Genomic DNA, 21,344 nt, shown 5'->3' on the forward strand with positions numbered 1-21,344 from the left:
GAAGCTTTGGAAAGGGTGCAGAGGAGATTTACTAGGATGTTGCCTGGTATGGAGGGAAGGTCTTACGAGGAAAGGCTGAAGGACTTGAGGTTGTTTTCGTTAGAGAGAAGAAGGTTGAGAGGTGACTTAATAGAGACATATAAGATAATCAGAGGGTTAGATAGGGTGGACAGGAAGAGCCTTTTTCCAAGTATGGTGACAGTGAGCATGAGGGGGCATAGCTTTAAATTGAGGGGTGATAGATATAGGACAGATGTCAGAGGTAGTTTCTCTACTCAGAGAGTAGTAAGGGTATGGAATGCTTTGCCTGCAACGGTAGTAGATTCGTCAACTTTAAGTACATTTAAGTCGTCATTGGACAAGCATATGGACGTACATGGAATAGTGTAGGTTAGATGGGCTTCAGATTGGTATGACAGGTCGGCGCAACATCGAGGGCCGAAGAGCCTGTACTGCATTGTAATTAGATTAGATTAGATTAGATTACTTACAGTGTGGAAACAGGGCCTTCGGCCCAACAAGTCCACACCGCCCCGCCGAAGCGTAACCCACCTATACCCCTACATCTACATCTACCCCTTACCTAACACTACGGGCAATTTAGCATGGCCAATTCACCTGACCTGCACATCTTTGGAGTGTGGGAGGAAACCGGAGCACCCGGAGGAAACCCACGCAGACACGGGGAGAACGTGCAAACTCCACACAGTCAGTCGCCTGAGGCGGGAATTGAACCCGGGTCTCTGGCGCTGTGAAGCAGCAGTGCTAACCACTGTGCCACCGTGCCGCCCACAAAAAATGATACAAAATGATACAAAAAATCATCAAGAGGCAGAGCTGAATACGTATCAAAACTTCTCTGGTGTCAGCCATAGAACGCCGACATTTCGCAGCCTTGGAGCAGTGTTGGGAGGATGACTGCTGGCTTGTGTATCTATCTACAGGTGAGAGTTGGTGTGTCCCATCTGAGCAGCTTCCCAAATAACTCTCCTCATCACACCTCTACCATAAAACCCGTTATTCAAGATATTATGAAAACAATTTCACTTTAGGAATACAAAAAAATGCCCAATTTGTACATTCAAAACGTTTATAAACATTTCCAAAATAAAGAGGATAAATACCGAAGCAGAAATGTCAAATCGGAAAGAGAGCAAACAGGGCTGTTATCAAGAGCCCCATTGTCCATGGAGGTTCCTGGACTCTCATTCCAAACAACATAAGAGGAAAAGGACCACCTGACTAATGACTGCAGAATTGTGCTGCTTCAATATTTTTACACCAATTTGACATGCTAATGAGACTAAGACACAAGACAGGTGCAGTGAGGTAAAGGGTAAATTCCTCATTACTTTCCCATTCCTGTGTTCCTGGTGCAGTGGCTGAATATACCTTAACTGTTTCAACACCCAGCATTACTACAATTATACTGCTTTAATATCAGAAACTGTTAAACTACCTCTTGAACAAAAACCACTACCACAGCACAAACTGGAGCAGGTTGCAGTCTGCTCCATATTAACTACTGTGCCTGTCCAGACGTCTGGCTCCCCTTAGTTACAACTTATCTTGCTATTTCTGTCTTTGAGTCAATAGTTTCACCAATGTTGCTGAGTAACTGGCTGGACAGAGTCACTCTTTTCACTCTCAGTCAGAAACAAGCTAGTGTTCGCTACATATATATCCGGATGTACGTCATCAGAGGATCTTAAAAGAAAACACTGTTGCAAGATTGATTTTAATTTTCCAAAATTTCCTCAATTTTGGAAAGGTCCTTTTAGACTGGAACACAATAAATATACCTAATTTTTTTCAAAAAGAAGAGAGGCAGAAAGCAGGAAACGACAGGCAGTTAGCATTAACATCTGTCTGATATAGTGGAAAATGCTGAAATCTATTAATTGAGGTTACATCAAAGCATTTGAAAAATCTGAGTGCAATCAGGCAGAATCAATATGGTTTTGTGAAATGGAAATTATGTTTGGTTAACTTACTCCTTTTTCAGAAAAAATAGTAATAAGTAATGAAGCTAAATGAGAACCTGTAGATTTGGCACACTTAGGTTTCAAGAAGGAATTTGACAAGGAGACACTTGAAAGTTATTATAGAAAGTAAGGTCACATGGTGCGGGGTGACATTTTGGTATGGACAGAGGATTGGCTAACCAACAGAAATCAGAATAGACATAAATAGGTGTTTTTGGCTTTGTAAGTTGTGTCAAGTAGATTTCCACAGGGATCAGAGCTGGGGTTTCAACTATTTTTGATTTCTATTAATTTATTGGATGAGAATTTGAATGTGTGATTGCTAACTTTGCTGATGCTGTAAAGATAAATGGTAAAATAAATTGTAAAGAGGATATAAGGAGCCTGCACAGAAATATAAAGATGTTAATTTATTGTGCAAAGTTTTGGAAGCTCTCCTTCTGTGCTTGCTTTGAGCAGAATTTCAGTAAGAAGGTAACACCTATTTCAACAAGTCCTGACGAACCTATCCCATCAGTCACTGCATCAGAGGTCAGATCAGATTTCCTTTGTGTGAATCCAAGGAAAGCAACAGGACCAAACGGAGTACCAGGCCGTGCACTCAGACCGTGTGCAGATCAACTGGCAGAGGTCTTCTCAGACATGTTCAAACTGCCCCTGCAGCAGGCCACTGTCCCTGCCTGTTTCAAGAGGGCCAACATTATCCCTGTGCCTAAGAAGGCTCATGCAGCATGTCTCAATGACTACCACCCAGTGGCCCTAACTTTGGTGGTCATGAAGTGCTTTGAAAGGCTGGTCATGGCATTAGAAGACACCCCCCCTCCACCTTATCTCTCCACCCTCGAGGCTCCCAGTCTCATTCCTGATTAAGGGCTCCAGCCCAAAACATTGATTTTCCTGCTCCATGGATGCTGCCTGACCTGCTGTGCTTTTCCAAAAACACACACTCAACTCTTGTCATGGCATGAATCAACTCCAGCCTCCCCGCTACTCTTGACCCACTCCAATTTGCTTATCCACATCAGATGCCATATCACTTGCTTTTCACTCCTCCTTAGACCATGTTGACACCAAAAACAGCTACGGAAGAATCCTACTCATTGACTACAGTTCAACCGTCGATATTATTATCCCGTCGAGACTGATTACTAAACTTAGTGATCTTGGACTAAGCCCCACTCTCTGCAACTGGATCCTCAATTTCCTGACCCACAGGCCACAGTCAGTGAAGATTGGGGACAATATTTCATCCTCACTAAAACTCAACACTGAAGCCCCCCAGCAGTGAGTACTCACCCCCTACTGTACTCACTGTATACTCATGACTGCGTTGCCAAATACCAGACTAATGCCATTCACAAGTTCGTTGATGACACCACAATAGTTGGTTGAATTTCAGATGGCAACGAAACAGACTACAGATGGGAGGTGAAAGACCTGGAAAAATGGTGCACTGGGAACAACCTAGCTCTCAATGCCAGTAAAACGAAGGAACTCATCATTGACTTTTGGCGGGATGTTACTCATGCCTCCCTACACATTAACAGGACAGAGGTGGAATGACTGGAGAATGTCAAGTTCCTGGGAGTGGTCATCCACAACAAGCTTTCTTGGGCTTTTCTTGTGGACGCACTGGTTACAAAGGCCCAACATCTCTTCTTCCTCAGACAGCTGAGAAAATTTAGCATGACGGCGAATACCCTTTCCAACTTTTATAGATGCGCCATTGAGAGCATTCTGTCTAGATATATCACTACCTCGTATGGCAATTGTACCATTCAGGTTCAGAGATGGTTACATAGAATGATGGACTTGGCCCGGACAATCACAAAGGCCAACCTCCCATCTATAGAACCTGTCTACCAGGCCCGCTGTCAAGGAAAGGCTGCAGCATTCCCAAAGCTCCATTCCATCCTGGCAATGTTTTTCGACAACCTCTACCATCGGGGAGAAGGTACAGAAGCCTGAACACATGCACCAGCCGGTTTCGCAACAATTTCTACCCTACTGTTGTTAGAATACTGAATGGACTCACAAACTCTTAACACTCACCTGTACCTGTGTTTTTGTTTCTGCCACTGTTTACCAATTATTTACTTATCTATGCTACTTAACTCTGTGACCTGCCTGTATTGCTCGCAAGACAAAACTTTTCACTGTGCCTTGGTACACGTGACAATAAATTCAATTCAGTTTGATTACAATGAGGCACACGTGAACTTGTATACTTTGACAGCAGTGAAAAAGCAAAATATTACTAAAAAGAAGAGAGATTGAAGTCCTCTGGGGTACTTAGTAATAACTTGGTTATACTGGTACATCAAGTTAGTATAAAGGTACAACAAAATCAGAAAGCAAGTGGAACACTGGCACATTATTGCAAGTACAATGTGATATAAAAGTAGGGATGCGTTGTTGCAGATGTATGGGTCATGAACTTGGCTACATGTGGAGTACTGTGTACAATGATGGACTTGTTATTTCAGAATGAATTAAATATACAAATATAGTTTACAGGCAGTTCAGAGGGGTTTTGCTGGACTGATATGTAAGATGTGGGTGTCTGGTTATCTTCTGAGGAAAGGTTGGACAAGTTAATCTTGTATCTATTGTGGTTCAGGAGAATGAGTGTTACTCATAAGATTGTGAAGAGACTTGAGAGGGTGAATGCTGAGTGTTTTCCTTTTTAGAACTAGGTACACCAATTAAAAATAAGGTGTCTCTCAGTTAAAATGGAAATGAGGAGAACTTGTTTTTTTCTCTCAGGGGGTCATAAGTCTTTGCAATTCTCTTCTCTAAAGAATTCCAGTGTCAATCAGAGGTGCTAAATAGATGATCCATCTTGTCTTCCTCCTGAGGCCCCACCATCATAAGTGACACTCTTCAGACAAAATGAATATGTATAAGACAGAGTTATATAAAATTCTAGATTAGAGTGGTGCTGGAAAAGCACAGCAGTTCAGGCAGCATCCAAGGAGCAGGATGCTGCCTGAAGTGCTGTGCTTTTCCAGCACCACTCTAATCTAGAATCTGGTTTCCAGCATCTGCAGTCATTGTTTTTACAGAGTTACATAAAGGGCAAGGGCATCAATAGTTATTGGGTGGGGGTGGGGATGGGGGGTTGTGGGGGGGTGTGGAGAGAAGAGGGGGAAGAGGGGGTAAGGGAAGCAATGTGGATTCAAGATCACAATAAGATCATAAATCATGCTGAATTCTCAATTACTGAGGGGCTAAAGTGCCTACCTGTGCTCCAAATTTGTACATCTGTATCTGTTCAAGTATATGGCTCAGATTGATAACTCACCACATCAAGGCTCCATGAGGACCAGCTGCTAACTACATACCCTGTGGGGCAATCCACATATTATCCAAACAGTGAAAACTAGCTTTAAAAGAAATTAACTTCATGTCCATCAGAAAACAAACCTTTGAACAAAAGTTGCATTTTTTAAATTAAAATGCATCGAAGTGGCAAAAAGCTGTAAAGTGAATCACAAGATGCAGTAACAGACATGCGGATGAATGAAAACAGTACCTCTCATTATTTAAGGAAACTCGGGGGGGATCCAGGTTGGGATTCTCCATTGATTCCATCTGAGGGCATCGCAGAAAATAGTAAAGTGTGTGCAGGGCGTCGGGAGACCAGGTGACAGGCTGCTGTCTGCCATGGCGACACGGACTCACACCTGGAGACAATGTGTTTGAGCACTGCAGGTGGTGCATAGCTCGAGACACCAGATCACCTACAGTAGAACCAGAGCAAAAAGCTATCAGAAACCAACACATGACCATATATATGGGATACAGATGAATAATACATTTTCCCATGATCACTGCCGATGCTTTTGAGATGTATTGACAAAGCTTCTCCTTTCATTTATATTCAATCATTGCAAAAGGAAACAATCGTTGACTTCACTGTTTGGCTGATGTCACCTGTTCTCACTTTGTTCCCTTTTCACCTATCCAGTCATTGCTGTAGATTCTCCTACAGCCATTTCCTTTCCAAACATTTATCCCCAGCCTCCTTCTCTTTATTATTTACATGCTGTAATTCAGATGCAGCAACTGAAACAGGTCAACTTCCACGTGAACACTGTGATCCCCAGTATCTGTGTAACCACCACCTCCCCTTGATCTCACCACTGACTCAGGTTTGCCAGATTCTGACATTCTGTTCTGATTAGCTGTAACTTCCTCCAATCCAATATCAGGAGGACCAAAGACTTCTGCCCTGCAATAAACTCTGTTCTTTAATCACTGACTCCAGGCCTCCTCGAGGTCAAGTTCAGTGTGGACCCCCTATTTTATAAGGGCTATAAAATTGAATGTTTATCTTTATCTCTTTATTCTTCTAATCTATACCTAAGATTTTGTACGTAGATATCTTTGTACCCACGATGGCACCAGAAATGGTGACTTTGTACACCTTTCACTGTGCTTGTGTCCCTGTACTTGAATACATAGTACCATAAACCCAATTCTAATTCTAATGTTCAACTTCATTCAGCTCACTCATCAATTATTGCCTTCAACTGTCTACATATTAGCCTCTGGGATTTCCTCCTTGAACTCCTTTACTTCTCAGTCTTTAAACTCTTCCTTTAAGATTATGCTTAAAACCTTCCTCTTTGATGAAACTTTGTTGACTCATTCTAATTATTCCTTATTGAATAAAAGTGTCAATCTGTGTTTGAAGAGGCTCCTAAAGTCAAGATTGGACATGTTACTGAATTAATGGTGCTGTAGGCAGCCCATCTAAGAATGCCTCAGATACCTCACCATGAAAAGAAATGCAAGTCTGAACCCAGTCTTGATTGTCATGGCAGAGGAGGTTACAATTCTGCTGTGGTTAAACAACTGTGCCACTCTCGGCTCCTGTTTATAACTGCTCCTGTGTTGTCAAAACTCATGCATCCTGTCACTTTACAAAGACACTCAAAATGCACATGCCTTCCATTTACAGGGGAACTGGGAGAGCTTTATAAACTGCCCTAAAAAAGACTGTACTACCCAAAACATTCAAGAAAAGTAAACTTTTTTTTAAAATAAAGCAGCATCCCCCACATCCTTCCACATTTCTATACTTGATTCTTTAGCCAAGCGACACATTTTCTGGCGTAGCTGATTTTGAAACGAAGTCAGAGAGATCTGCCTACAATCAAGATGTTAGGCAGACATGGGGCAGAGGTTCAGTTTCTGGGGAAGGTGGAGAGGTAGGATGCCAATGGCTTTTTTAGTCAATAGTTTAATGAATAAACGCAGCCAAATCAAATCAAATCAAATAGGTTGTTTTGCCACCAGTAGCATGTTACAGACATTCCCTTGTGCTCCAGGAGAAAGAGAGAGTGTTAACAGGCACTGGAAAAGTCTTTAGCTATTGCAGATTGGAAGAAACTGAGGAGACCTCAGGATCCACAGCCAAGTTGGTGGTTGTTCTGGTATTTCAAAAATGAGTGAATGGTGAGACTGGAGGGAAATGAATCCTACATCTTTTCATCAGCTATCAGTGTAGCCATTTAATCGGTATAGTGTGGGATGCTTTTTTTATCTTTTTATTTTATTTAACTTTATAGATCTCTCCAACAATATTGAAGCACAAATTCACTTTTCACTGGGAATATTATATGCAGAATCCTTGCAGTTCTTCCAGTTCATGTTAACTGAGGGGCATAATCTGAGCACTGCAGCAATTTGAACATTTCTCACATTTTTAGCTCACACAGTTCAGTGCATTTTGTGACAATGCTGCTCGCTGGTCGGCTAAAGAGTTGTCAATACTCATGCTTCTTTTAGTGGAAGTTAGAAGTTTTCCCAAACAAACAAACTGGGCTGGAACTCTCCTTAGAAAAGGCTCTGAATGCAATTAGATTATGGAATAGGGAACTCCATATCTCTGGAAAATTAGATTTAAAATAACTTTGTTTATTCAGTCTAGGTCAAAAATAGGCCAAGTAATGCTGGACATGAAAGGTATTGGAAAAGTAGAGAAAACACCAGAAAACAGACAAAAAAGTATTGGTTGACTCTTGGCTGTTCGACCTACATCTTGAGTATTTCAATTAATCCAACAGCTAATTAAAATTTGATTGCCCACCTTAATTTGGACCACCTTAATGTGGACGCACTGGCTACAAAGGCCCAACAACGTCTCTTGTTCCTCAAGCAGCTAAGGAAATTTGGCATGACAGCGAATACCCTTTCCAACTTTTATAGGTGCGCTATCGAGAATTCTGTCTGGATGTATCATTACCTGGTGTGGCAACTGTACCATTCAAGATCGGAGACGGTTACAGAGAGTGCTGAACTCAGCCTGGACAATCACAAAGGCCAACCTCCATCTATAGAATTCATCTTCCAGGCCCACTGTCAAAGAAAGGCCGCCAGCATTCTCAATAACCATCCAACCCTAGCAATGTTTTTCTACAACCTCTACCATCGGGGAGAAGTTACAGAAGCCTGAACACATGCACCAGCCAGTTTCACAACAGTTTCTACCCTACTGTAGTTAGAATACTGAATGGACTCACCAACGCTTAACCTGTACCTGTGTTTTTGTTTTGGCCTTTGTTCACCTATTATTTACTTATCTGTGCTACTTAACTCTGTGACCTGCCTGTATTGCTCACAAGACAGAGCTTTTCACTGTGCCTTGGTACATGTGACAATAAATTCAATTCAATTCAATTTACTGATGGATTATTCCAAATGTTCATTCTCATTTATTATCATTTGATAAGATCTGTTTAATATTTTTTACTGTCTTCAATGTCCTCTTGTTCTCCATGCTAAATGTCTTTAAGAGTATTGTCCTGAGCTGACATGTCACTTGCTCTTTACGATCAAGGCCCTTCGCTCTAGACTGCAGAATTTAAGCTTCAATCTTTCTTCACAATTCATCCCTTTACACCGGGGATGCTTCGAGCTGCTCTTCTCTGTAATATTTCCAAAGTATGTGCTTTCCACTCGAGTTATGGGGAGCAGGCAAGGCAAGAAAACAAGCCTAAGACAAGACAGTTTAAAAGCTTCAGTAAACCCTCTGTAGATTTGTAACAGCAAATTCAGCAATGCTGTGCTCCCACAGCAAACCAGGACTGGATTGGAGCACAAGTCAGAAACAGTAATGTAACACCATTAATCAGATTCTCTAACTAAGTTCCATTCTCACAAACTAACTTTACTAAAAATTGTCTTCTAGTCACTTTAAGTGACTTTTAACTGTCACGTAAAATGTGAAGTTTACTGTTGCTTCTGGATATCTTTTGGTTCCTCTCCTTTATCAGAGTAACTGTGGCTTACATTTATATGATATTCCTTTTGTGAAACAAAGGGATCTGTTTCCCAGAGGGTATTAGTAACAAGATATCAAGGTGTCATGCAGATCCTGAGCCGGTTTGTGTCACCAAGGTGCCCAGTTATCCAACTTTACATGAAATGAGTTCCTCATTGACTGCCTCCAGGATTACTGTCCAATTAAGGACTGGAGCCTGTTTCTGAGGAGGCCCAATGAGGGGGCTTGTAGCACTGGCTGATTGCCCAAGTGGGAGATGTGAGCACTGCTGAAGCGGAAAGGCAAATGTAAGGCACCTCAAAACAGAGGAAAGTGGAACTGAAGCCTCAATCCAATTCGCCATATCCTTAGTAAATTGTGGAACAGGTTTCACAGACTGAATAGTCCATTCCAGCTCTTGGAAATGGATTTGGCCATGGCTGCAGACTTTTCACATTTGCATTGGGCCAACGAGAGAAGTGACTGATGGCTCTCTACTTTAAGACCATCTCCAAACTCAATGGATGGCCGGACCGACACAACCAAATGCCACCATCTTGGTGCCAAAAAAGATGATCATGGGTTTGACTGCCCACCTCCCTGGAAGTGTTTGCCGATTCTTGTGGTAACTCTTACCCCGGCATCATGCTTCGAGTCAGAACAGTGTTGGAGAGCCATCCTGATGTGGAACTCTGTGAAATTTCACAATCTGCACTCGCCACTGATACCTCCTGGTGTTGCCAACCCTCCAGACAGCCCAAAGAGCAAACTCTCAAAAGGGACAAAAAGAAAATGGAGTTCTGTTTCCAATTACTCTGAACACAATTTACCAATTTAAATAATTGGGACAGGTTTCATTATGGAGAGTAATTAAAGGTGGGAGGTCATGTGATTAAGCCTCCACGAATATGTCCAAGGTTGGTGACCCAACTGCCTCTCTGGCAAAATTCAGCCCCATGTGTTAGAATGGTCTGATACATGGAGGAGGCGAGAGGAGAGGCTGAATAGGCTGGGGCTGTTTTCCCTGGAGAGTTGGAGGCTGAGGGGTGACCTTATAGATGTTTATGAAATCATGAGGGGCATGGATAGGATAAATGGACAAGGACTTTTCCCTGGGGTGGGGGAGTCCAGAACAAGAGGGCATAGGTTTAAGGCGAGAGAGGCAAGATTTCAAATGGGACCTGAGGGGCAACATTTTCACACAGAGGGTGGTACCTGTATGGAATGAGCTCCCAGAGGAAGTGGTGGAGATTGGCACAATTTAAAAGACATCTGGATGGATATATGAATGTGACTAGATTAGGTTAGGATATCTGGTCAGCAAGGACGAGTTGGACCGAAGAGTCTGTTGCCATGCTGTACATCTATATGACTCTATGACTCCAAAAGGCAGATGTGGAAACCAAGCAGGTGAATCTGTTTGAGCAAGAGACCACATGTGTGGTTGAAGAGGTTTGCTGAAACATGGTGAGAAAGACATCAAGAAAATCCATTTGTTCTGTAAGAGACAAAAAGGAACATAAGGACTAAAAGATTAATACCCAATAGTGGAGCAAAATAGCTGAAAGAAGTGAAAGGACGTGTTTGCACTAATAATATTCCAAGGCACTTCATATTGCATTAATTACTTTTGAAGTACAGCCATTGTTACCATGTAGGGAACAGTGGCATCCAATTGTACACCAAGTCTCACATCCAGCAATGAGGTGGAAATCCAGTTGATGGCTGTGTGCAAAGGATGTACATTGACAAAGACACTGGAGAAGTCACTTCTCATCTCTGATAGACAGCCATACTCACATGAACTGGTAGATGGAGGTCTTAGTTTAAAAGGTTCAAATAATAGGCAGCACTCACTACCAGGTTCCTTGAGATGTCTTGGATTCTCCCAAGTCTTGGTCTTGCTTTCTCTCAATGTTAGTGTGGCTGCTTCCACCTTGAGCTCCATGGAATGATGTTTGTAAGGTGCAGTAATAATCGAATACTTCTCAGCATTAAACCATTCAAGTTAGATGAGGATGTCAATTCATGGTGGCAATTTACTATGTCACCACATTTACAAGCTTTCACCTATCCCACATGCCCCTGTGCTGCTGGTGGAGAGTAACACTGAAAACAATTAGCAAGCCCAGTTATCAAGTTCGGAGGTCTCTTTGGTTTTGTGGGATCAAACAGAGTTTTACAGTAGCTGAAGGCAACTTCCTTAAAAATAGACTTTTAGACTCTAAAAGTAGATTTTTACATCAACCAGGATAGAGTTACAAAGATATAAACATTCCCCACAATACTGTTCAATAACTGCATCTTACATTGTGTAATAGATATTGGTTCAAATGACCAGAAACATTGTGACAGGGAACCTTCCTAGCACTTTTCAAAAAAAAAAATCAGAACTAATGACAATCTCCAAGGGAATTAATTCAGTGTTATAATTCCTCTCATTCTGAATTTCAAACAGGTTGTAGGAAGAAATTATAGAAGAGGATGCATCTTCCCAAAGGGAGGGAGACAAAGTCACTCGCAATCCCTTCCCGAAGCCTTTTCAATACATCAATAGAAAGAGAGAGGTAAGCAGACACACTGCCTGTCAGCATCCATCCGGAGAGTGGCTTTACATCAAAGGGCAGCAGCTCACCACCAGCAGCAGCTCTCAAGGACAACTCGGGACGGGCAATAAGATTCCAGCCCAGCCAGCTGCACATACACCCCACAAGTGATTTTATTTTTTAAAAGCCCAAATAAAATAAGGGAGCAAATTTCAAATCAGGGACCTTCCAGATAGAAAAGGCAGGAATTCAAAGGAAAACATAGCTGAAATAAACATTTCACGGACTAAAGTGTTTTTTTTTCAAAAGGGAGAATGCGTTTTCTGGAAAAAATGTTCCAAATAGATATTGTGGCAGTGAAAATCAATGAACTCACTCAGCTCAGAAATGCTCCCGACACATGTTGCCAGTAGGGACTGCTCCAAGGTTCGAAGTTCCAGTTGAGCGTATGCATCAGCACGACCATCTTTCGTTGACAATCCGTTGTTATATAAGCTGAAGTGGGCAGGCAAGGAGAGCACACCTACAAAATAGCAGAGCCTCAGGTCAGTAACACATCTCCATGCACTCACCTGTAAACGTCCATCACCTTGTAGCATTTCTTTGTGATGGGAACTATAATCTGAATTCCCCTTTAGAACAAATCTCTTTCCAGTTACAATGACTTTGCTTTCTTTACCTGGCAGTTCTGCCTGCACCACTTCCTGAAGTCGACTCAAAGTAACTTGGCCACCTGATCACCCAGTTAACATATCTTGCTTATCACAGGAACTCCTTTTCAAACTGGCACAAGTTCAATCATCATTTGTAGTGTTTATCTTGCAAAGTATGCAAAACTCCCTATTCTTCAGGTCACCAATAAGCAATATAATTTTTACTTGTCTTTATTAAAAAGATTCTCAAAGAATTTGACTTCTATTTAAAATAATAGTTACAAAAATCTTTTAAATAATGCTGAATAACAATACGTACTGTCTGTTTATTTTGCATTTGGTTTGTGAAGATTATGTTTTCTCAACAGTGGTGGATTTTTGTCAAGTGACTTTCCCCAAGTACTTTCTTCTTTCCGTTCCCTCAAAGAACCTTTACCACTTGAAGGAAATGTCAGTCAGACTTATCAAAATGAGGCTGTAAACTGTCTATAAGTTTGGCTTTTTCACTGGCTTCCAAATGTTGTGCCTCTGCCCAATCAGCTGGTAGCAGAAAATGGACAGTGGTTCCATCTGACAGGAACATGACCCACTTTGTACCACACAATGCTGAACTGTGTTATTGGCAACAGCTACCCCAGATAAGTGTATTCCATATCAACATATGCATTTTGGAGTACAGATCCCATACAGGCCAGCTGTGAGATACTGAAAGCATCAAAAGCCAGTGTGAGTACTGGAAATGTACCACTAAGGAATCAACTGTGATGCCAACTAATTTAAAACAAACTGATGGGAGCCTAAGTCCTGACAGAAAAGCCAATTATAGTCATTTTCTTTAAAATTCTCTTTATAATTCACTAAGCTCTCAATAAAGTTTTGTGTCCTTTATACAAAATATTCCTCTGCCCTAGATCATTACTGGTATCAGATACAATTGGGAGACATCTGCAGAATTCAGCCCATTGAGTCTGCTTTGCAATTCAATCATGGCTGCTGTGTTACTCAACTCCATTCTCTTGCCTTTCCTTGCATAACCTTGATCCCATTATGAATCAGGAACCTTTCTATCCCTGTCTTAAACACACTCAATGATTTGGCCTTCACAGCCCTCTGCAGCAACGAGTTCCACACAGTCACCACCCTCTGGCTGAAGAAATTCCTCATCTCAGTTCTAAAGGCAAAAGTGAGGACTGCAGATGCTGGAGATCAGAGTGATGAAGGGCTTTTGCCTGAAATGTCAATTTTCCTGCTCCTCGGATGCTACCTGACCTGCTGTGCTTTTCCAGCACCACTCTGATCTAGACTCAGTTCTAAAGGGTCATCCCTTTGTTCTGAGGCTGTGTCCTCAAGTCGTGGTTCCTCCTACAGGTGGAAACATCTTCTCTACATGCACTCCATTCAGGCCTCTCAGTATTCTGGAAGTTTCAATCAGATTCCCCCTATATCTTTCTAAACTCCATCAAGCACAGACCCAGAGTCCTCAATCACTTTTCATATGACAAACCTTTCATCACTGGGATCATTCTTGTGAACCTCTCTGGGTCTCTTCCAATGCCAGTATATCTTCCTTAGATATGGGCACAAATCTGCTCATAATATTCCAGAGCCTTATACAGCTTCAACAGTATATTTCTGCTCTTGTATTCTAGCCTTCTTGAATGAATGGCAATATTGCATTTGCCTTTCTAAATGCCAACTGAACCTGCATGTTAACCTTAAGTGTTCTGAACTAGGACTCCTAGGTCCCTTTGTGCTTCAGATTTTTGAAGGCTTTCCCCATTTAGAAAATAGTCAATGCCCTTTTTCTTCCTACCTACCTCATGCTTTCCCACATTGTATTCCAGCTGCCACTTTGCCCACACTTCTCACCTGTCTAAGTCCTTCTGCAGTCTCCATTTCCTATACACTACCTGTCCCTCCACTTATCTTTGTATCACCTGCAAACTTAGCAACAATGCCCTCAGTTCCTTCATCCAGATCATTCATGCTTAACTTGAAGCGTTGTGATTTCAATTGGACATAACTCCATTACCCACTGGCTGCCATCTGAGAAAGACTCCTTTTATCCTCACTCTCTGCCTTCTGCCAGTCAGCCAATCCTCTATCCATGCCCCTAACACCATGGGCTCTTAGCTTATTTAGCAGCTTCCTGTGCTGTACTTCAAAGGCCTTCTGGAAATCCCCACAGACCACAGCTCTCCTTGCTTATTACCTCCTCATAAAATTCTAATTGATCTGTCAAGGGTATGACTTCCCCTTGACAAAACTGTGCTGACTCAGCCCAATTTTATCACACACTTCCAAGTAGTCCATAATCTCATCCTTAATAGTGCACTTGAATATTTTACCAGCAACTGAGATCAGGCTAACTGGCCCATAGTTTCCTGCCTTCTTCCTCCCTACATTCTCAAACAGAGGCTTTCCATGACCTATTTTTCAGTCCTCTGGGACCATCTCTGACTCCAGCAGTTCCTGAAAGGTCACCTCCAATGCCTCTACAATCCCCTCAGCTATCTCCTTGAGAACTCTACTGAGTAGTCCATCTGGTCCAGGTGATTTATGCATGTACAGACTCTTCAGTTTCCCCAACACCTTTTCTTTAGTGATGGCCACTTCACTCATCTCTGCTCCCAACTCTCTTGAAGTTCTAATTTGCTGCTGTCTATGAAAACTAATGCAAAGTACCTATTCAGTACCTCTGTCATTTCTTCGTTCCCCATTACGACTTGTCCAGCCTTATTTTCTAGTGGTTCAATGTCCATTCTTACCTCCCTCTTACCTTACTGGCTACCTTACCCTCATATTTCATCCCCCAATTTATTGCTTTATTCTTTATCTTCTGCTCAGTTTTAAAATGTTCCCAATCCTCTGGCTTTTCGCTAATCTTCACCACATTGTATGCTTTTTCTTTTGCTTTTATGCTACTGCTGGCTTCATCATCCCCTTATAAGGTATCTTCCTTCCTAGAATGAATTTCTGCTATGCTTCCTGAATTATCGCCAGAATCTCCTGCCACTGTTGTTCCACTGTCTTCCCTGCTAGGAGAAAGTGAGGACTGCAGATGCTGGAGATGAGAGTCGAGAGTGTGGTGCTGGAAAAGCACAGCAGGTCAGGCAGCATCCGAGGAGTAGCACAATCAACATTTCGGGCAGAAGCCTCATTCCTGATGATTCTCCTGCTTCTCAGATGCTGCCTGACCTGCTGTGCTTTTCCAGCAGCACACTCTCCACTCTGTCTTCCCTGCTCGACTCCCCTTACAATCTACTCTGGCTAGTTTCTTCCTCATGTGCTTATAGTTATATTTCCTCAATTGTAACACCATTACAGAAGGAAACCAGAATCTCCAATAGAATTTGAAGAGCACAGGACATATGTTTGATATTCTGTACTCATCTACTAGGACGCTTCTCCGTACAGAGAGAGGTAGGTTCTTGATTGGTAACGGGATAAAAAGGCAGGGGAAGGGTTTGAGACACATATCAGCCATGATCCAAAAATGGACTGATGGTCTTTTTGGTCTAATTCAGTTCCTACTTCTTATGGTCTAAGCAAGAAGCAATAGACATTATTATACCAATCAAATCTGTGAATATCTCATGAACTATAATGGCTGAAGTTTCCAGTAATGTTCTGTTCTGCTCTGAGGGGCATTGTGCTGGGGCAATGAACAACCAGGCTATCCTCACTGATTGCATGGGTATAAATGCCAACCACTTCAACCCCTGGCATACCAACTGTTCATGAGCAATTGTTTTCACAGGATACAGGTCAACAACTGCACACAGCACTGTTATCCCCTGCTGCAAGGTCAACTGATGCTAACATAACCATTGACTAGGGAATCCAGGGACAGCAATGATCCACACGATAGCTGGAAATGTGGTTTCATATCTCTGCAGTTTGCTCCATTGCTGACCCAGGGAATGGTGCTGTACAATGGTGCACTTAGTTTTTCCTCAGAGTTACTTCACAAATATGGTTCAAACTGTTAATCTGTAATAATACTTATTTATGTAGACACTTGATGTTCAAGCACGGAAATCTATTATTTAGATAGACCTCTGGTTGCTCTGAGGCAATTACATGAATTAAAACCTTTGAGAAATCTCACATTGCCTCTGACACATGGCCTCCATTTAAGAGTTAATAAGACTCAATGTTCATTTCAGCTGTTGAGTAAAAGCTGTGCAGACACCATTTCTGCATGATGTAATTTTTCTGACCACTACTGTGCACTAGTTACACTGATTTTGAAATAACTTGTGACAGTAGCATTAGCTTTGTCCATTCAAACCAGAACAGAAATTACAGAGACTCTTGCGGGAGAGCAATAAGGCAAGTGAAATCAAAAGCTTGAATGTACAAAAAAAGCTAAAATTATTAGTAAAATCTTTTTAAAAGGTAAACTTGTCTGTTGCTGCAACTTTTTGTTCATCCTTGATGTGCTTTTTAAAAAAAGGCTGCTGAAAAGTCCAAACCTATCTGCTTGATAATGCTTATCTGTTTGTTCCAGCCAGCCAGGTGCTGTGGTTTGCAGTGTGTGATTCTGAAGATGCTTGTGGTAAAATCAATAGAGGCCCTTTTAATAAGAGCATAAATATGGTGCTTCATAACTATTCAAAGCCACAGTATTATTTTAATCTGGCAGTTTCAAGAACTGAAAATCAATGCAGCAATCTTTGTGTGCTTGAGGTTTTTAGTCGACCCATTTGTAACGAATTATTAAGTTCAGCTGAAGAGACTTTCAAAGTTCAGTTTACCAATAAAAAAAATGCAAGGAGAACAAGAGTGGCTTTTCATGAACTGATCCAGAATAAGTGGTGATGTTGGAGCTTTATAAATGGAACACAAGACTGTAAACTGAAAAACGTAATGTCAAACATATTGGAATTTGTCTTTTGCTATCATCAAGGTGAAATTATAACCAGGGTGTAAAAATACCTAAGTAGTTACCAATTCAATCATTGTCCGACAGTTTTTCATTGGGGCAACTGATGAAGTGTTAAATTGTCGCAATCCAATCAGCAATCATTACATTTTATTCAATGGATGCATTAAGAGTGAACAACGGGACAACAAATATCATTGCTGAATAAATGAATGAACAAAACATTAATTTAGTACACAATGGCCTAGAACATGACAGTCAGCAATGACTCATCAAGTACAGGGGACAATGTTCTGCTCACAGCTCTCCAGGGTAGTTGGTGCAGGGTTGCATTTGGTCTTAAATAAAAAATGTGTTTAACATTTCTAATGTTAATGTAATGTAATGCTGCAAACCTGTACTGTCAAGACTTAATACTTAAATAGAATGAACACTGGAAGGTTGGACAATTCAATAATGTCAGCTACTGTTTCTTAAAATGTAACCTGCTGAGGACCTTTGTCAAACAACTACATCTGTCGTTTTATGGGTTGTGCCATTGTTTCACCGGTGCAGCTGTTCATGCCTTTTTCAAGCTGTGGCCATATTGAAGTCACCCTAAATGGAACCCATGAGGAACTGGATGGTAAAACCCCTCTCAGTTCAAGAGGAAGCAGTGGGACATCACAGGAGAGATGAAGTAAGGATTATCTAATCCATTAATAATACATCCTTTCTCCTCCAACTTCCTTAACCTGTGCCATAGCAAGACAAACTATCAGGATTTATCACAACATCTAGTGCATGAATGCTCCACCTTGTTGCTTTCTATTAAATGAACGTAAATGGTTAAAGTCTTTTATTTTGTGAGCATGTGCTGCTTCCAAATTTTTCCCAGTGGGAGGAAGAATAAGGTGGATGTCTGTGGTGTACCAGTACAGTGTCCCATAGTGTCTGTTTTATGATATGGAGGTAGTCATCCTGCATGCTCCTCCCAAGGCACGCAGCCCTCCATGAGTTGGGTCACTCTACAGTCCTGCATGTACTACAAGTATTTATGTCATGGCTATTTGCACCTTTTAAAGAACAAACAAAAGGCTTGCATTTGTAAGGTATTTTTCATGTCTGAAGTGAATGAAATATTTTTGAAGTCTAGTCATCACTGTTGAGAGAAGCAACCCAATTTTGTATTTCTAGTTAATAATACATTTGCAGTCCAGGTCGTAGGAGTGACTGCCTTTCACTTCCCTGAAAGACAACCTTATCCACATCACCTCAGGCAGTGATGCTGAGCACTCTCTCACCAAGACCCATCTCTGTAATGGCGTCAGATGATTAAGCCGCTGCAAAGTTAGTGACACTTTGATTTCTGTTCTTTAAGAGAAGACAGCCTATACCGTGGGAACGTTGTCACACGCAAGGTGTCATCTTTCACGTGAGATTTAAAAGAGAAGCCCTATCTGTTGGCTCAGGTGCCTCTATTTGATAAACAGCGAGCAGTTCTCTCTATATTTATCCTGCAGCAAGCAATGACTGGATCACTACTTCATTGCTGTTTGTGGGAGATTTCTATGCACAAATTGGATTCTAGAACAGGCCACGGCTGACAGCGATAACATGGTCATAATTCATTTTGCATAAAACAAAGTGAAGATGACAGACAACACTGTGGATGCATGGATCATGCGCAGCCTCACGGACAGTACCGCAACTAACAGATCTGAGAGAAGACATATTCTTGTTGGGTAGAGAGGAAAGTCGAAAAGCACAGCAAGTCAGGCAGCGTCTGAAGAGCAGGAGAATCGGCCATTTGGGCATAAGCTCTTCATCAGGAATCAGGGTAGAGAGCAAGCCAAGTACAACATCCAGGTTACAACCCTCAACAAGTCCTGTCTACCTTAGGATGGTTAGCACAAGGAAATTAGTGCTCATTGTTTCAAAATGACTATGGAAAAGAAGAATGGCATAAATTGACAAGAGTTTTGTTGTCATGAACCATCACATCTCTAAGCTTGCTGAAGGTGGAAATTGGTAAAGCAGATTTCTCTGCACTCAAGTCATTTTGAATTATTGACACTTGTCTCTCATGACAGTAAATGCAGTATGTTCATGACTTAAAAATAAAAGCTAGGTGTGTAGCCGTGATTGCAAGAGGTACTTTACTCGGGGGCTACGTCTGGCCAAACCTAACAGCTTTCACAGGGAACCAAAGTAAAACAAGAGTTCTGGTTACAACTCAGGTATACTTAAACACTTGGAGTCACATTATAACTGTGCTAAGGGGAATTATTTACAAGTTGCTTTACTTGATGTTTTGATTGAGCTCTCTGAACTCTTCAAAATTGTGGGCCAATAATCTTAAATCAAAAGATTACATTTAGACAAAGCTGAGAGCAGAACTCTTGAAATCAAGAAGTGATATCACAGCACAAGGAAGAGCTTTGGGGTAAGTTACAACTAAATATGCAGAAAAAACCCAGTCAGTTCATCCACCAAAGTTACATCTTTATCTCTTGATCTCTAAACTGCTTCATAACTGGTATGGATTAAAACTGTTTCTGGAATCTCATTAAAAACAAGATTTTATTAACAGTCAACAGTAATGTTTTGATAGTGAGCAAAATGCAGAGTGAGGTTTCCTGTACTTTGTTGTTACAGACCAAAATTACTGTACATAGACATGTTTGAATCTGAATTTATGAGACCCTTAGCTCTACAAACTGGCTTTGATTAGCCTGAAATGATGTCATTTTCCAGATGAGGTACATGTTCAGCATACCCCAGAATATCAGTTCTCTCTCTCTCTCTCTCCCCCTTTCTGATAAAGGGAGGTCCTGTCAGCTACGTTGTTAAAGTAAGAACAATGTAATGTTCATTATATTTTGACATAGACTTGCAGTAAAAAAATAAGTGATAAACAGACCACTGAAAGGTATTTTTATAGGCATTTGCGGTTTAGCTTCCAGTAGTTTTCTGTTAATATAGTTAACGCCCAGGTGAACCAAAATCAGAAATTTCTGCAGAAACTCAGCAAGTCTGGCAGCATGTCCTGAGAGAAAGCAGAGTTAACATTTCAGGTCCAGTCACCCTTCCTCAGAACTGAACAGTATTAGAGTCCCCAGTGTAAGGTCACGCATTCTGTGCACCTTTTTACATTTTTCCTTATGAATTCTTTTGTGTATGTTTTAAGTTTACCATACTGCAATAATATATTTTTGCCAGTGATGGTGCTACAGTGGAAGTGTTTAAGGACAGTGTAAATTAATTCGTTTTGACAGTTTTCAGAAAAACGTGGACACTGGAATTTATAATTGCAGGAAGTGTATTAAGAAGTAGGTTTTAACATCCCACTAACGGATGTTCCAGCAAAGATTAGAGGTAAGGTAGTTTAATGGTTCACTTACACAACTGGTAACCTCGAGGCATGGACTATATGAATCAGAGAATGGAATTTCAATCCCACAATTTATATTTAATCAAATTAAACTATAATAAAAAGCTATTATCTGCTGTGGTATCCATGCAACTACTGAAGTGGCATAAAAATCCATCTGCTTCACTAATATTCTTGATAGAATGATTGAATAGTTACAGCAATTCAGCTCACTGAAAAGTGTTCTAATTCAGTCAATGATCCAATTCTCTTCTGAAAGTTGTGGTTGATATGGCTCCATTACACTTTCAGGCTGGTGCATTCTAGATCCTCAACACTCGCTGTGTTAAACAAAAGGTTTATCTCATGTCTTCAGTGCTTGTTTTGGCTAATCATCTATAATCAGTGCCCTCTGGTTTTTGATCCTTCAACCAATGGGAACAGATTCTCCCTGCATAGTCTATCTAGGTTTCTCGTGATATTGAAGACCTTTAGCAAATCTCCTCTCAGCTTTCAATTCTCCAGAGAGAAAGTTCCAATTCTCCAATTTGTCTCCATTGCCTGAAGTTTGTAATTTTTGGAACTATTCTTGTGAATCTTTTCTGCATGCAGTCTAATCGCTCTAATGCAATACCAGTTGAAGCTGACCT

The 21,344-nt window shown here is 41.3% G+C and overlaps 1 protein-coding gene across 1 annotated transcript in view; it reads right to left on the reverse strand.

Annotated features, from left to right (window-relative positions):
* The window catches only part of abtb2b (ankyrin repeat and BTB (POZ) domain containing 2b), a 220,103-nt gene that overhangs the window by 61,619 nt on the left and 137,140 nt on the right, over positions 1-21,344 (reverse strand). Inside the window, exons 3-4 of the mRNA XM_072592641.1 lie at positions 12,178-12,324; positions 5,521-5,728 (exon numbers count right to left, since the gene is read on the reverse strand). Of these exons, the coding sequence (XP_072448742.1) occupies positions 5,521-5,728; positions 12,178-12,324 (355 nt within the window). The remainder of the gene's footprint in view (positions 1-5,520; positions 5,729-12,177; positions 12,325-21,344) is intronic.

The sequence above is a fragment of the Chiloscyllium punctatum genome, chromosome 22 (genome assembly GCF_047496795.1).
Source record: "Chiloscyllium punctatum isolate Juve2018m chromosome 22, sChiPun1.3, whole genome shotgun sequence".
NCBI lineage: Eukaryota > Metazoa > Chordata > Chondrichthyes > Orectolobiformes > Hemiscylliidae > Chiloscyllium > Chiloscyllium punctatum.